The sequence below is a fragment of the Eumetopias jubatus genome, unplaced genomic scaffold, assembly GCF_037043125.1.
Source record: "Eumetopias jubatus isolate StellerSeaLion01/CBP00866 unplaced genomic scaffold, mEumJub1_p1.0 scaffold_1, whole genome shotgun sequence".
Classification (NCBI taxonomy): Eukaryota; Metazoa; Chordata; class Mammalia; order Carnivora; family Otariidae; genus Eumetopias; species Eumetopias jubatus.
The window spans coordinates 197,726,244-197,740,929 of NW_028274807.1; the positions used below are offsets into that span (position 1 = coordinate 197,726,244).

Below are 14,686 nucleotides of genomic sequence, written 5' to 3' on the forward strand. Positions count from 1 at the left end.
CTGCAGCACAGGCAAGCAGAGGCCAGGGAGTGAGTGGATACAATATTTAATAAACTTGCTATATATGCTTGAAGTTCAGCCTGACCTGGTACTCACACCTCTCAGACAGATGGTCTGGGTCAGGGTGGACAGCCCGGGGGGATGTGGGACCCCACCCACTCTCAGCCTGTGCTCCTCTAACTTGAACAGGCAGCTTTATCTGTCTGTGCCCCAGTAATAATGGCAGTCCCTCATGCCCATCACCTTAGGAGGTGAGACTCTGGGGCCATGGCCATGCCAGGGCTAGCAAAGATTGGAGGGGGGGATCATTGCCTGGGACACAAGAGGGAGATTTGGGGGCACCACGGATAAGCAGGAAGGTTAAGGCTGATGGTCTAGCTGCCAGCAAGCCCCAGGGGTGGGGGTAGGCAGACAGCTCAGAGGTGAACCTCCAGCAGGTAGCGCAGGCGACATTGGCTCTCCTGGTAGATGAGATACTCGCTCTGGGAGAACTGGGAGCTGCAGAACTCTGCACAGAGCACAGGCTGGCCCTGGGGCACCGCCACTCGCTGGCCATCCAGCTCCAGCTCAGTGTCCTGGGTTGGATCTGCGGGGCACAGCAAGGGCCATGGGTGAATCAAGGGTCACTGATCCTTGGCTTTACCAGTAAGTTCTGCCACCTATACTCTCCACTTCTGCCACGGGGAACACCTGCTCATTCCCAGCTCGCAATCTCCAAACCACCGCACAGGCTGGGCCTTCTGCCTGGAATATCCATCCCATTTCTCCGCCTGGGAAATGCCTACTTATCTTTTAATGCTCAGTCATTGACACCTTTTCTTTGAAGCCCTCCTGGATGCCCAGGAGTGATGTTGAACCAGGAAATGTTTGTCAACGACAAAGTAAATGACTAGTAAGGAGGGCTGCTTCTTTCTGTCCCTCTCCACAGCCCCTTCCCTGCCCACCTCCTCCCTGAAAGCATCCTGGTCCCCTAGCTCAGCCCCAGGCCTTTATCCTCAGGCCTATCCAGCTTTTTGGGACTCACCAGGCTCTGTGTGGCCTCGGGCAATGACACTGTCAAAGCCAGGGGGTGGCTGTTTCAAGCTGGGCTCATCGATGGTGATGTGGTGCTCTCTGCCCAGTGCCACCTCCCCCAGGAACATATAGCCAATTTGGTGGGCTCCACAGGACATGCCAGTCACTGGGGGACCCAGGGAAGCTCAGCATGAGCAGCCTGGCCTCCTACCTGACTCCCTGGCCCCTGCTCTGCTGCACTATTATTTCCTCTGGCTTTGTTGACCCAGCCCAGAAAAGTGCCCCCTCTTCCTGCATCCTTAAAAACACCCCCTTGTCCTGGCTGTGCCCCCTCCCACCCCTCCCCTATTCCTTGGACCCCAGAGAGCAGACCTCTGCAGCCCCTGCCCCCACTCCAAGGTCGGCAATGGGCTCCCAATGACCAAATCCAGGGTAGACACCTTTTCTCTCTGGCCTGTTCTGATTTTGCCAACAGCATCCTCCACCCCATACCCCGGGACCCCCTGGAACTCGCTCTCCCGAAGCCCCCCTCTACTCCTTCTTAGGCCCCTCTTCCCTCCTGGTGGACCCCTTGGCCTTGGGCAACCTCAGATATCCTAGAACATCAGTCCCTTCTAGCCTCTCTTGGCTTGGTGGGTGGTGGGGGTCTTCAGTGATGCGCTGGCTGAGGCCCCCGTCTGGGGAGGTCTCCTCAGTGAGGACACCTCTGGACAGAAACTTGGGGGTCATGAGAGATACCTCTGACCCTGTCACACAAGCTGCCCATCCCACCTCTCATACATCCCTCTCATGGATTCTCTCTTCCCCCACCTCCACTGCCTGGGCCGGGTGCCCATCACCTCTGGCCTGGGTGAGAGCACGGCTTCCCTGTGCCTCTGGCCTCAGCTGCCCTCCCCATGGTTGCAGCCACCGAGATGCTGCTGTATACAAGTCTGGTTAGGGTCCCCATCACTCTCTGGATAAACTCCCTTGATGCTCCAGGCCCCAGTCCCCGCCCAGAACAGGCATTTGCTCAGATCTTTATCATCAGGCTGTGTGCAGGGGGCCTGACCTGCTGCAGCCTCCCAGGCTTTGTGCCACCTCCTAGCTTCTTGACCTCCAAGGCTCCTTTTTCACCAGCCCTCCTCCCCCCCACCTCTGGCTGGCACGCTCCTCTTATCTGCTTCACCGTCTCCTGGAAGGGAAGTTGCCTGGGGCTTCTGACCTGTCCCTGACCAGCTGCGCTTCCTCTGAGTCCCCCCGCCCCGCCCCCCGCCCCAGGATGCACCGCTGAGTGCTCTGGTCAGTAGCCACTCAAGGATTCCTCTCCTGGATTCACCGCGAGTTGGGCAAGCGCGAGGCCCAGTCCTCCCTCGTGTCCCGTGCCGGGCCCGGCCTTGGCCCCACGGGCTACCTCACCATAGCCAGCTGACTTGCTGTTCTCTGAGGCGAAGTAGATGCCCTTGCCAACGCGGCCGCCGGAATGTGGCATGATGCGGAGCCCACTGGTGAGGATGGCGGCCACCACTGCCACGTTGGTGCCATGCCACAGTAGCTTCCGATTACCCAGCTTGGAGTGGGCCTGGAACCTGTCTCCCTGCAGGGAAGGAGGTGGCGACAGGGAGGGTCATACTATCCAAGCTAGGTGTTTCTCCCTGCTGTTCAGAGGGTGCGACCAAGGCCAAAGGCCCCTCTGGCCAGTCACACACACTCACGCACACGTGCCCAAGACCTGGGCCTGGGGGAGGCTGAGGAGTTGTTAAACCAACTCGCTGACAGGCACATAAGCCAAGGTCATCTCCGGAAGGGGCAGGTGGTGAGGGGAATGGGTTGGGGAGACTCTCCCTCACCTCCCCTTCTCGGTTCACTTTCCAAACATGTTGAAGAGCCGGGCACCTGTAGCTGTTGCCAGTCTGTTCTAGGTAGGTGTGTATCACCTGCAGGAAAAACAGAAGCTGGGTGCCGAGGGTGAGAGATGTGTGGACAGAACCCCACTGCGGCCTCCAGTCCCAGAGCTCTGCTCAGGCCCTACGGACACAGGGAGAGAAGGCCAAGGGCAGGCGATTCTTCTGCACACCAGGAGGGCAGGTGGGCAGAGGGACAGTGCCTCCTGTCAGCCTGGTTCCTCTGCGGGACCGGCCCACCTTGTACTCGGGCGCCTCTGGGTCCAGCAGCTGGAGCTGACACTTAAGGAGCTGGTAGTCTCGGTCCAGCGGGTGTGGCACCTCCTCCACCTCCTCCTCCTCGGGGGATGCCTGCAGGGTCTGGGCCAGCTCGATGTCGGCCAGCACCTAGAGTGATGGGCACGGGCGGCTTGTGTGGCCCCTTGACTCCCAGCCTCCTCCCTTCCACACGACTGGGACCATGGCCACCGCACCTGTCCATCCGCCTCTGCACTCCCACCCCATCCACTGGTCTGGCCTTTCCCTCCCCTGTCCTTCTGGCTACTCATTCTGTCCACCTCTCTGGGCCTTCCTGGCCATCTGTCCCCCATCTCCCTTGCCCCATCGGTCCATCTGCCCCGCTGCCTGCCCCCCTGCCAAACCTCACCAGCAGCATGTCCTTCTTGGCCTGCAGGAGCTCGGGGGAGTTGATGGGCGGGGGCCGGTTGCGGCCAAAGTTGTGGGGAATGACGGTGTAGAAGCGGGAGGACAGCGCCTCCAGGCTGGGGCCACCATCTGTGGGGGCTCTCAGCGCCACCTCCAGGGCCTCCAAAGCCTCGAAGCCCTGTGCAATCTGCTGCTTGCTCAGCTTCCCTAGGGGCATCTTCTTCACATCTGGGGGGGCGGGGAGAGTGGGGGAGACTCAGCCCTACAGCCCTGCACTCCCCCCCGGGACCCCGCCACCCTGCCTGGCCCCTCTCCCCTCACCCAGGTTCATGAGGGTCATGGCATTCTTGAACATGTCCTTGCTGAAGATGTTGGTGATGAGCTTCTGTGTGGCAGCGTCCAGGGAGCAGGGCTGCACGCGCTGTACCACGGCCCTCACGGGACCTCTGTCCACCTAGGGGTAGAGGGCACATGGGCGGGAGCAGCTGGGCACAGCCAGAGCAGAGCCTGGCCTTAGACAAAGATTGGCCAGATTGAGGCCAGAGAGGGGAGGCCCATGCCTGAGGTCACACAGCTGGGTAGTGGCAGGAGCCAACTGGCTGGGTCTCTCCTTCCAGGCCCCTCCCTTGTCCCAGGCCCTGCCACCCTCCCGACCATATCACCTTCACCACGGCTTCCTGGGCCTCGTTGTCTCCCTGCACTTCGATAAGCGTGTACTTGCCCGGGTGGGCCACAAAGTGGTCACGCTCCACCCAGCTGTTCTTGGTCTTGTCCCGAAATTTCTTCTCGAAGTCCTTCTTTGCATCCTCCAGTAGCTTGAAGTAGCTGAGCTTTGACTGGCCCACCTCTCCCTGCAACCGACAGCCTTCAGGGGTGTGCTGCCTGCCACCGGGCAGCTGTGAGCATTTGCGGGCCTCTACTCTGCCAGGCCCTGTGCCAAGAGACCCTGGGCAGTCAGAGGCAGAGAGGGGGTGCAGTCACCAGCCAAGTAAGCTGTGGGGACCCTGGCGAGCAGGGCGCATGTGTCGAGCAGGGAGAGGTGGGGAGGAGGTGGGTACAGGGTGGGAAGGCGGTGGCACTTACCACACGGCCCCAGCGGTTCCAGCAGGCAAAGCGGTCACCCTCTTCCAGCAGCTGGATGATGTAGAACTTGTTGTTGTTGCTTCCAATGTTGGTCTGGTTCAGGGTGCATGCATAGTCTCCATGCACCTAGGGCCAGAGGGGGCGTGCGGAGGGCAGGCCCGCTTGGGCTGCCCTTGGAGGGGACAGAGTACCCGCCCGCACACGGACAGCGGTCTGATGCGGACAGGAGTCAGGCTGTACTGGGGGCATCAGAGGAGGCTCTGTCAGGGAAGGCTTGAGGAAGTCATGGTTCTGCGCTGCGGGACACAATCTGAGGGGACATGACTAAACTCAGGCAGTTGGGGGAAGTTCTGGAAGGCCATGGCTGTGCCCTGTGTCAGGGAATCAGAGGGAGATATTCATTCTGCCCTGGGGATCTCATAGGGACACAACCCTGCCATGCAAGGGATCTCAGGGGGACATGGCCCTGTGGGGCTGCTGTAGGGGATATAGGTGAGCCCTGGGGAGACTGAGAGGGTCAAAGTCCTGCCCTAAGTGTGGCAGGGGGAGGCCTGAGAACCTCAGGGGCTTGCCCTGGGGTCTGAAGAGCAGACATGACCTGCCTGGATCTGATGGGATATAACCCTACCTGACCTTTGGGGTCTTGGGGGGACATAGCTTCCTTGGGACTCTGAGCTACCTGCCCAGAGCCAAGCCCCAGTGAGGTAGGGAGCAGGTCTGAGTGTATTTGTACCCGGGAAGGAGTAGACTCCAAGTCAGGATTGGGACTACGGCTTACCTGGGTCCCAGGGTTGTGGCTGAGTGGGCATGCTGGGTCCACTCGGACTACGTGCTTCTCTGTGGGCGCAGCTCTGAGGGCCTCGGCGGTGGAGCGGAAGCTGTCCTCCCCCTCTGCCCCCTGCCGCCCCTTCTTTTTTTCAGGGGCCTCACATTGCACCTGCGGCTTGCGCTTTGGAGCCATGGCTCTTCTGGGGCACAGAGGGGGCCCTCAGGCTTCATGGCCTCTGCATCCCACCTGACTGGCACAGCACCAACTTGCCCCACTCTGGGTTTGCCCTTTGGTGACACCCCCCCCACACACACACTGCCTCCCCTTGCCTCCATTTCCCCATTCCCTGACCCAGACCAAAACCAGCCCTCTGCACCAGTCCCCTTTCCCTTTTCCCATTCACAGGGGCCAGGCCAGGACCCTGTCCAGTCTGCCCTCGGGTCAAGGAAGAACGATTCCCTACCCTCTCTAGCAATCCAGGGTCCTGAAGAAGGAGGGAAAGTGAAAAGAGAATTTCTTTCTGCTTCTGAGCTCCTCCTCCCTGTGGGTACTGCCTGCTCCTCCCCGTCTCAGCTGACTCAAAATGGACCCGGCATGGTTGCTGGGCTGAGTCACCCCAACTATGGAGGAGAGTGGGCAGCAGCTCCCAAGAGCCACACTCCTGGGACAGATCTGTCCCTCCAGAACTTGGGACCCATTGGCCCAGAAACCCTTCCTAAGGGGTTCAAAAGTTTTGGGGTGCCAGTCAGGGTCTGAGACCCGTGGCCTTGAACTGCAGAAGGCAAGCTCCAGTCCCACCCCGTCCTGCCCTGCCCTGCAGAGGGCTGTGGGCAGGACCATAGGGCACTCACCTAAGAGACGTAGAGACCTGAGAGAGATGGCAGTCACGGGTCTAGTATCAGGACCCCCCACAGCAGTTCCAGTTCTAGGGCCTTCTCTAGCAACCCTCTGTAACCTTAGACGGGACTTGGGGAGTGATTTCCCTACAAACGCCAGAGATGGGAGCAGGGGCGGCGCGGGGTGGGGGTGTGGTTTTCCAGTTATCTCGCCACCAGTCAAGTGAGTCAGAGGCCGGACAGGCGGAGGCCAACAGCCTGTCCCATGGACCGGTGGACACTTGATCGGGATACAGCCAGTGCAGCCCAGGGAACTGACGTGTCCTTAGCGCCGGTTGTCTGGCCTGAGGCACGCGATACGTGTCAGCCGGTTGCCCAGTGACCTTGGGCCCAGGTGCAGACACTGCCTCCCCTCCTCGGGGCTGCCTAGATTCCTCCGGGTTATCTCGTGCCAGGATGGTTCACCCTGGCTCCAGCCCCCGACGGGGAGGAGTCACGCTCCGAGACACGGAACCCTGCATCTCTGACGCCTCCCGGCGTCCAAGGACCGCAAACACAGAGAAGGCCCTTTTGGTCCGACCCGCCCCCGGACGTCAGCCCGCAGCAGGGCGCATGCGCCCTAGCCTTGGGCCGGAAGCGCCGGGAGAGGCTTGTTTCCTCCTGGAGCCTGGCGCCCGAGCCAGTAGGAACTCTTGGAGGCGTGGCCACGAGCGTTTATCCTATGGGCGCTGGGGGGGCGTGACAGAGCTTACAGAAGGACCCAATGGAGCTGTGGGAGGCGGGACCCGCGGGGGCAGTGGGAGCCTATCCGGGCGCGGAGTCTTGCCAGAGCTCAGGGGTTTAGTAGCCACGTGAGTTCTCCGTGGTGGTAGCTACGCTCCCTGTGGGCAGCATGTCGGCGGCCGCTGCGGCTCGAAAGCGTGGAAGGTCGGCATCGGAGCCCGGGGCCGGTGCAGGCTCCGGCAAGCGGCGGCGAAAGGTGAGCCCGGAGCTTCTGCGGGCCAGAGTCAGTCCCGCTACTGGGACCACCGTCATCCCATACGGGACACCAGGGCCCCGGGCCCCTCCGCGGCTCTTTTTTCGGGACCCCAGCTGGAATCAGCTTCGTCCCTCTCTCTGTGGGCCCACTCCTGAAAGACCTTGCATTTGAGCCGGGGGGCCACCGCCTTTCCTGGTCCCGCGACCCTCGAGAGATCGGAAGGGGTGCTTGGTCAGTGCCGGGATGGTTGGGACCCCTGACCAACGAAAGGATTATTTAATTCTCAGGCCGACTCTGCCGGGGACCGGGGCAAGTCCAAGGGAGGCTGCAAGATGAATGAGGAGATCTCCAGCGACTCTGAGAGTGAGAGGTGAGTTCTCTTCCACCTCGGGGAAGGGAACAGTGAGGCTCAGTGAGTCGGGACAGAGTGGGACTAGAACCCAGGTCTCTGGCCTTTTTGGCTCTTAGATCTTGGCACTTTCCTCCAGTTCTGACCCTGATGAGTAGGACTCGTCTCGAGGAGATTGAGAAGTCTCATCTCCTCTGCAGGGTCTCTGTGTGGGGAGAACCCCCAGTCCCAATGGGAGACCAGTGAGACGTCCCTGGTTCATGGCAGGGACCTGAGCACAGGCTGGACCGGCTGGTAAGGGTAGAGAAATACAAGAAGTGCTTGCTAGTTCTTCATCTGTTTTCCCGCAATTTCACAGTTGTTGCTCTCAATATATGCCAGGCACTGGCTTTACTGTTGAGAATACAGAGATGAGCAGTCGGGTGAAGACAAAATGTGTTGCAATGGGATGTGTATTCTACAGCTCTGTGTTCTGGAGACAGGGGAGGGGACATTTAAATAGGGCTTGGAGAGATGAGGAGGAATCCCTCAGGTAGAGGCAGGGAAGACATTCAGGGAGCAGGAAAAGTCTAGAGCTTTGCATGTGTGGGAGTGGGAAATGGAGAGGATGGAAAGGCAGGTGTCGGCCGCTTTGGCGGAGGGCTTTGAATACCTCCCTCATTCTGTAGGTGCCGGGGGTGGGGCATGTTGCAGGGCTTCAAAGAAGGCTAACAGGGTGTCAGGCCTGAGCCTGTGGAAAGGAGGCTGTCCTACCAGGGATTCCTGGGGCCTTCCCTAAGAGTTGGCTTCAGAAATTCAGCTTCTAACACTGAGCACATGGCTGGTTTTGACTTGCTCACAGAAAGACTTAATATACTTACTTTTAAGGTCACTATGGTGGGTGTGTGCCTGGCCCTGTGCTGAATACTTTTAAATGTTTAAAAAATGTGTTGTGAGTGTGTGAGATACAGAAGGAGTCCACGAAATGTGTTTTGACTCTAGAGAGCAGTGGTGAAATGATGAAGCTCTGTGTGCCTAGCACCTAGGTTAGGAACTAGACCATCTGCAGAAACTTAGAAGCCCCAGCTCTGCATTCTGACTTGAGTTAATCATTTCTCTGGTTTCCTTCCTTCCTTCCCTTCTCCTTCAGCAGCGCCCCCCTCCCCGGTCCTCTTTCTTTTCATTTTCTCATTCAGGTATAATCTGTTTGTGAGTTTTGACAAACACATACAGTTGTGTAACTGCCACCACCATGAAGGTGTAGAAAGGTTTCATCACGCTCCAGAATTCTCCCTGCTCCTTTGTAGTCAGTGCCTCCCCACCTCCAGCCCCTGCTAACTACTGTCCCTAGCGTTTTGCCTTTTCCAGAACATCATCTGAGTGGAATCTTACAGCATATGCTTCCTTTGCTTTTCTTTAGAGTTCCATTCCCTATGTGTGAACCCCTCAACAATTGATTAGTTTAGGTAAACTGAGGAGAAGTTCTAACCTTAGCTGGATAAAGGAAGGGCGGCACCAACCCTGTTGGCTGAAGGGTGGCTGGGCACTGGGTACTAAGTGGTCTCTGGGGCCTGGTTTAGCCTTGGCTTCCTTGAGGATTTCCAAGGTTCCTTCTGGGGACATTGTGGGCAAAGTCATAAATGACTCTTGGGAAACAATTGGGGCATTTGACAGGGACTAGGTATCTTCAGGCACATGATCAGGGGACGGTTCCTGTGACCTACCTCTAGCTCCCAAGAGCAAGTCTGGGTAGGATGTGTCTTGAGTGAAGTAAGTGCTCCCAGCCGGTCCAGGGATGGGGCGTGGAAGGGAAAGCAGCACCTTCACCAGCACAAGGTCAAGCCAAGACCCAGTAAAGTTTCACCTGGAATCCCGTCGTCAAGGTAGAGGCTAGTGCCGTGGCAATGAGGGTGAGGCAGTGATGCCTCTTGGGTCCTTCTCTCGGATCTGGGCTGGTGGCTGCTCCCCTGTTGGGGGCGGGGGGGTGGTTCTGGGATCTGCCTTTTCAGCTTTCCGTGTTGGATCTCCTATTCCCTTTCTCATTCTTAGCTCACCCTCTTGTATGGGGAGCACACCCGCCATCCTTTAGTGAGGTTTAGAAAAGACCAGTCCTGTGGCGCCTTGTACATTTGACAGTATCTTCACCGGTCGTCGATGGTTTAACTGGTGTGGCCTTCCAGGGGTTCACATTGCCCTTGAGGATTTTGTGTGTGCGGCTCTTTTGTCGGCCTGCTTTCAATGTTGCTGTTGATTCCGGACCCTGCGTATGTGACCTTTTCTCAGCAGTCTGTAGAACCTGCTCTTTCCCTCTAGAGTTGAGAGATTTCACAGTGATCATTTTGGGTTTGGGGTCTCTTTTCACCCTCATGTCGGGCACTGGGTGGGTCCTTTCAGTTTGGTAAGTCACGTCTTCCGGTTGTGTGCATGGGTAATCATTGGCACTGAAGGCTGGCAGGGACGCGGGCGGTGAGTGGCAGGGGAAGCAGCGGGGAGGCACGGTCCCAGTGACCAGGGGAGCGGGCTGAGCCCTCTCAGAGCCAGCCCCTTCCCCCCCCACAGCCTGCCTCCCAGGAGGACTGAGGAGGAGGAGGAGGAGGAACAGGAGGAGACAGCCCAGGAGAAGAAGCTGCGCTTGGCCAAGCTCTACCTGGAGCAGCTCAGGCAGCAAGGTCAGCCCGTGCACTGGGCAGGAGAGGGGCAAGACCTGTGCCCACGAGTGCCTGCTGCGGCCGCAGCCGCCTGACGGGTGACTGATGCAGGGGCCTGGTGGGCTGCCAGAGCCGCTGGTGCTGGCTGCCCTGGGGAAGGGTGGCTAGGAGACTAACGGGCCTCCTGGGGGAGGGAGGCAGATGCAGCCTGAGCGTTTGGGGCCCAGGACACAGGTGGTGGTGGTGTGGGGATGGGAAGGGAGAGGTGGAGGCTTGGCCTGGGTTGACCTGCTCTGGTCTGTGCTTGCACAGAGGAGGAGAAGGCTGAGGCTCGGGCGTTTGAGGAGGACCAGGTGGCTGGACGCCTGAAGGAGGACGTGGTGAGTTGTGGAGGGAAGGTGGTGGGAGAGAAGGGTAGGGCTGACCCTGCTCCTGGGAGCTCACCCCTGTCCTCTCTGTGCAGCTGGAGCAGCGGGGCAGGCTGCAGAAGTCGGTGGCAAAGGAGGTAAGCAGGCAGGGCACTTTGGTGTGAGATGGGAGTTTGTCATGGGTCCCACATGGGTTGGTGAGCAGATGGCCTGACTGGGGACTCAGGCTATGGGGTATTTGCTCTGGAACATGGTGGGCACTTGGGCAGACAGGGTCAGGTGAGGGTCTGATCCTTGCAGCCCTAGTCAGGGTGGTGGGAAAGGATGGTGTGTGTGTGTGTCTGTGTGTGTCTGTGTCTGTGTGTGTGTGTGTGTGTCTGTGTCTCTAGGGCCCTTCTTGCCCCCTGTGGGGTGTGTGTGTGTGTGTGTGTGTGTGTGTCTCTGTGTGTGTGTGTGTCTGTGTGTGTCTCTAGGGCCCTTCTTGCCCCCTGTGGCAGTGACCCAGCCCTGCCTGCCCAGATCCAGGCCCCAGCCCCGGCCGACATCCGAGTCTTACGGGGGCACCAGCTCTCCATCACATGCGTGGTCATCACCCCCGATGACGCGGCCATCTTCTCTGCTGCCAAAGACTGCAGCATTATCAAGTGTGAGTGAGCGCCTGGGTGGGGGTCCGCAGCCCTGGGGGTCTTTCGGGAGGGCTGGTCTGTGGAGGAGGGAGTCGTCAGGGCAGACGGAGGCCGGATGAGGGAAGCTTCTGGAGGTAAGTTTGCTCCTAAGGAGGTGTTTTCTGGGTGCCAGTGGAAGCTTCTGGCTAGGAGTGGGGCTGTGAGCTCCCTGAGGCTCTGTGCAGCCCTGGGATTGCGTTCCTGGTCTTCCTGGGTCCTCCCAGGAAGCTGAGTGCTGTCTTCATCCACCCTTAGGAGAAACTGGAAGAACTCGTAGCCTTGGTCCTAAAGCACCTTCCTGTCCTCCTTGGGGCTTCACGGCTGCCCTTCGGGGTTACCATCACCATGTAACAGACGAGGAGCCTGAGGGGGTTGTACAGGGGCTCCCAGTGGCTGCACGCGATCTTTGGCCCTGAGGCCGCCACTCTTTCCACAGCGCCGTGCTGCCCTTGGGGGGTCGCCAGCCGGTCCTGGCCTCCATCCCAGTAGCCTCTGTCTTTCCCGGTGTCAGGGAGTGTGGAGAGTGGACGGAAGCTTCATGTGATCCCACGGGCCAAGAAGGGTGCCGAGGGGCAGCCCCCCGGCCACAGCAGCCACATCCTCTGCATGGCCGTCTCCTCCGACGGCAAGTACCTTGTAAGGCAGGGTTGGCCCCGGGGGCGGGTGAGAGGCCGGGGCACACGCTGGCTGCCTGCAGCCATTGTCTTCTTGCCCACAGGCCTCGGGTGACCGCAGCAAGCTCATTCTCATCTGGGAGGCCCAGGGCTGCCGGCACCTGTACACTTTCACGGGACACCGGGATGCCGTGTCGGTAGGAGCTGTGGACGCTTATCAAGCAACGAAGTGGGCCAGGCTGGGGCGATGGGGTGAATGAGGCAGAGGGTCGCCATCCTCGGGGAACCTGCGCTTTGGTGCAGTGCGTGGCCCTGTAAAGGACATAAGGGGGTGAAGGGATCGGGGAGAGCTGGGAGGGTCTGAGCTCAGAAGTCTGCAGCTGCTGTGTTGGGACCTGATGTCAGGAAGTCCTCCCTGGGCCTGACTTCTGTCTCGCCTGCTGTAGTCCAGGTCCCCTGTTGCCCCCTCTCCGTGTACCCTTAGGGTCTGGCGTTCCGCAGAGGCACCCACCAGCTCTACAGCACGTCCCACGACCGCTCCGTGAAGGTGTGGAACGTGGCGGAGAACTCCTACGTGGAGACGCTGTGAGTGTGCGCGGGGAGAGGGTGTGTGGATGTGCGTGCCAGTGCACATGTGACCCCGTCCTCCCCCGCCCCCCCCCCCCCCCCCAGCTTTGGGCACCAGGATGCCGTGGCTGCGCTGGACGCCCTGAGCCGGGAGTGCTGCGTGACGGCCGGGGGCCGGGACGGCACAGTGCGCGTGTGGAAGATCCCCGAGGAGTCCCAGCTTGTCTTCTACGGCCACCAGTAAGGCTATCTAACGGGCCGGTGTGGGGAGGGGGGCTGGGGGAGGGGCCGTGCCCCTCACTGCTCCTTTCGCCAGGGGCTCCATCGACAGCATCCAGCTTATCAACGAGGAGCACATGGTGTCGGGTGCCGATGATGGGTAAGAGCTGCCTTTTGCATGCTTCGCACCACGGCCGCTGCTCCCGGCCTCACCTCCTGGAACCTCCCCATGTGGCGGTGTGATTCCTTTCCGCCAAGTGGCGTTTCTGCCCTACCCGGCCCCTCGCCGATGATCTTCTCTGTTTACAGCTCCGTGGCCTTGTGGGGCCTTTCCAAGAAGCGTCCACTTGCCCTGCAGCGTGAGGCCCATGGGCTGCGAGGGGAGCTGGGCCTGGAGCAGCCCTTCTGGGTGTCGTCGGTGGCGGCCCTACTCAACACAGACCTTGTGGCCACAGGTGGGCGCCCTTGGAGGCCGAGAGGAGGGGGTGGCGGGAGGGCTGGGGCGGGGGTGCTCACTGTCTCCCTACCTGCCCCAGGCTCCCACAGCTCCTGTGTGCGGCTCTGGCAGTGTGGGGAGGGCTTCCGGCGGCTTGACCCTCTCTGTGACATTCCCCTGGTAAGTGGGGCTTGAACACCCAGCCCGTTTTTGCCACGTTCCCGAGGCCCTAGACCTCGTGGCCCCTGGACTTAGCCCCTTACTGTTTTTTTTCCCGCCAGAAGGGAGGCTCCTCCGGGCAGGGCCATCTGAGGACTTCTCTTTTTTATAGTCCCAGCTCCTAGCACAGGGCCTGACTGGAGCCCTCCTCCTTCCCCTCCCTTCTTCCCCCATCTCCGCTTTCCTCTTCTCTCCTCCCCACCCTGTCCTGGGTGCGGGGGAACAAGGCTGCGACAAGGCAGGGAACAGCATATGCAGAGGCATGGAGGTGATGGGCAGCCTGGTGCTGTGATGGGTTCTGCGTGGCTGGTGCCGGATTGACCCCAGGCTAGGGCACGTGGACATGGGGCACCTTAGGGGAGAGTGGTAGGATGGTCGGTGGCGTCTGGTGACAGTGCAGGGCTTGGTGACAGAAATGGAGTCTCCAGGACCCCACAGCCGGGAGCTCGGCCCTTGGCCACCCCCGATACACGGGACGTACCTGGTGTACACTGTCTCCTTAAGTCCTCACAAGCTCACTGTGAGGCTGGCTCTATTTCCCTCCATCTCACAGGTACGGAGGCTGAAGCCCTGAGGGGTCAGGGGCTGACCCAGGTGGCAGGAGGCAGAGCAGGGATTTAAGCCAGGCCTGCTGAGGCCAAGCCGGTGGCTGTGAAGCTGGGGCTGTGGTGTTGGGGGAGGGGGGATCTGTTCTCGCGTCTTCCCACGTCTCTCCCTCTTCTCAGGTGGGCTTTATCAATAGCCTCAAGTTCTCCAGCTCCGGGGATTTCCTGGTCGCCGGGGTGGGCCAGGAGCACAGGTAGGAGGCACCCTTGGAGGGGTGAGGTGGAAAGTGGCGGGCTGGGCCCCCGGGTGGGGTGGTGGGGGCTGGGCCTGGTCTCAGCTGCTCCTTTTGTTTTGTCCCCTGCAGGCTCGGCCGCTGGTGGCGCATCAAAGAGGCTCGGAACTCCATCTGCATCATCCCGCTCCATAGGACCTCCAGGCCCGCAGCTGCCGGTTCCTGACTCTTCTCCCCTTTATTTAAGTCCTTCCCAGACCAGGCCCTGCCCTCTTTGTATTAAAAGCCTCCTTTTTTGGGCCTTGTCTCTTGCAGTTTCTTGGGTGGGGAAGGAGGGTGATGGCAGAACTCTGGGTTAGAAAAGGCCAGGGAGGGACAGGGCTCCCCAAGTCTCGATCGCTGAGGGCTTTTTTTTTTTTTTTAAGATTTTATTTATTTATCAGAGAGCAAGAACTCAAGCAGGGGGAGTGGCAGGCAGAAGGAAAAGCAGGCTTCCTGCAGAGCAGGGAGCTCGATGCGGGGCTCGATCCCAGGACCCTGGGATCATGACCTCGGCTGAAGGTAGACGCTTAACGACTGAGCCACCCAGGCGTCCTGGCTGAGGGCTTTTTATTCTTATCCATGGAACTTGGGGA

General features: G+C 59.9%; 2 protein-coding genes across 2 annotated transcripts; one reads left to right on the top strand and one right to left on the bottom strand.

Moving 5' to 3' along the window:
* Positions 1–416: 416 nt before the first annotated feature.
* Positions 417–5,586, bottom strand: PARP3 (poly(ADP-ribose) polymerase family member 3). The gene is made up of 10 exons (XM_028124537.1): positions 5,404–5,586; positions 4,626–4,751; positions 4,205–4,393; positions 3,864–3,996; positions 3,544–3,770; positions 3,138–3,284; positions 2,844–2,930; positions 2,413–2,590; positions 1,025–1,180; positions 417–586 (listed from the first exon to the last, which is right to left on the bottom strand). The coding sequence occupies exons 1-10, from the start codon at positions 5,584–5,586 to the stop codon at positions 417–419; spliced, it is 1,596 nt and encodes a 531-aa protein (XP_027980338.1).
* A 1,483-nt stretch (positions 5,587–7,069) lies between these two features.
* On the top strand, positions 7,070–14,352 carry RRP9 (ribosomal RNA processing 9, U3 small nucleolar RNA binding protein). Its single transcript, XM_028124237.2, has 15 exons — positions 7,070–7,209; positions 7,497–7,579; positions 10,097–10,206; positions 10,498–10,565; positions 10,649–10,690; positions 11,073–11,199; positions 11,730–11,854; positions 11,937–12,029; positions 12,317–12,417; positions 12,505–12,639; positions 12,716–12,778; positions 12,928–13,073; positions 13,155–13,234; positions 13,999–14,072; positions 14,184–14,352. The coding sequence occupies exons 1-15, from the start codon at positions 7,123–7,125 to the stop codon at positions 14,275–14,277; spliced, it is 1,428 nt and encodes a 475-aa protein (XP_027980038.1). The 5' UTR covers positions 7,070–7,122; the 3' UTR covers positions 14,278–14,352.
* The last annotated feature ends 334 nt before the right edge of the window (positions 14,353–14,686 follow it).

What these genes read in the sequence shown, in the direction of transcription:
- PARP3 (XM_028124537.1), bottom strand. Translation starts at nt 5,586, where the DNA reads ATGGCTCCAAAGCGCAAGCCGCAGGTGCAATGTGAGGCCCCTGAAAAA. An exon ending in GGAACCGCTGGGGCCGTGTG is followed by an intron (nt 4,394 to 4,625) that starts GTAAGTGCCACC and finishes TGTCGGTTGCAG; the next exon opens with GGAGAGGTGGGCCAGTCAAA. An exon ending in CAGCAAGTCAGCTGGCTATG is followed by an intron (nt 1,181 to 2,412) that starts GTGAGGTAGCCC and finishes TGGGTCCCCCAG; the next exon opens with TGACTGGCATGTCCTGTGGA.
- RRP9 (XM_028124237.2), top strand. Translation starts at nt 7,123, where the DNA reads ATGTCGGCGGCCGCTGCGGCTCGAAAGCGTGGAAGGTCGGCATCGGAG. An exon ending in CCGGCAAGCGGCGGCGAAAG is followed by an intron (nt 7,210 to 7,496) that starts GTGAGCCCGGAG and finishes TTTAATTCTCAG; the next exon opens with GCCGACTCTGCCGGGGACCG. An exon ending in AGAAGTCGGTGGCAAAGGAG is followed by an intron (nt 10,691 to 11,072) that starts GTAAGCAGGCAG and finishes CTGCCTGCCCAG; the next exon opens with ATCCAGGCCCCAGCCCCGGC.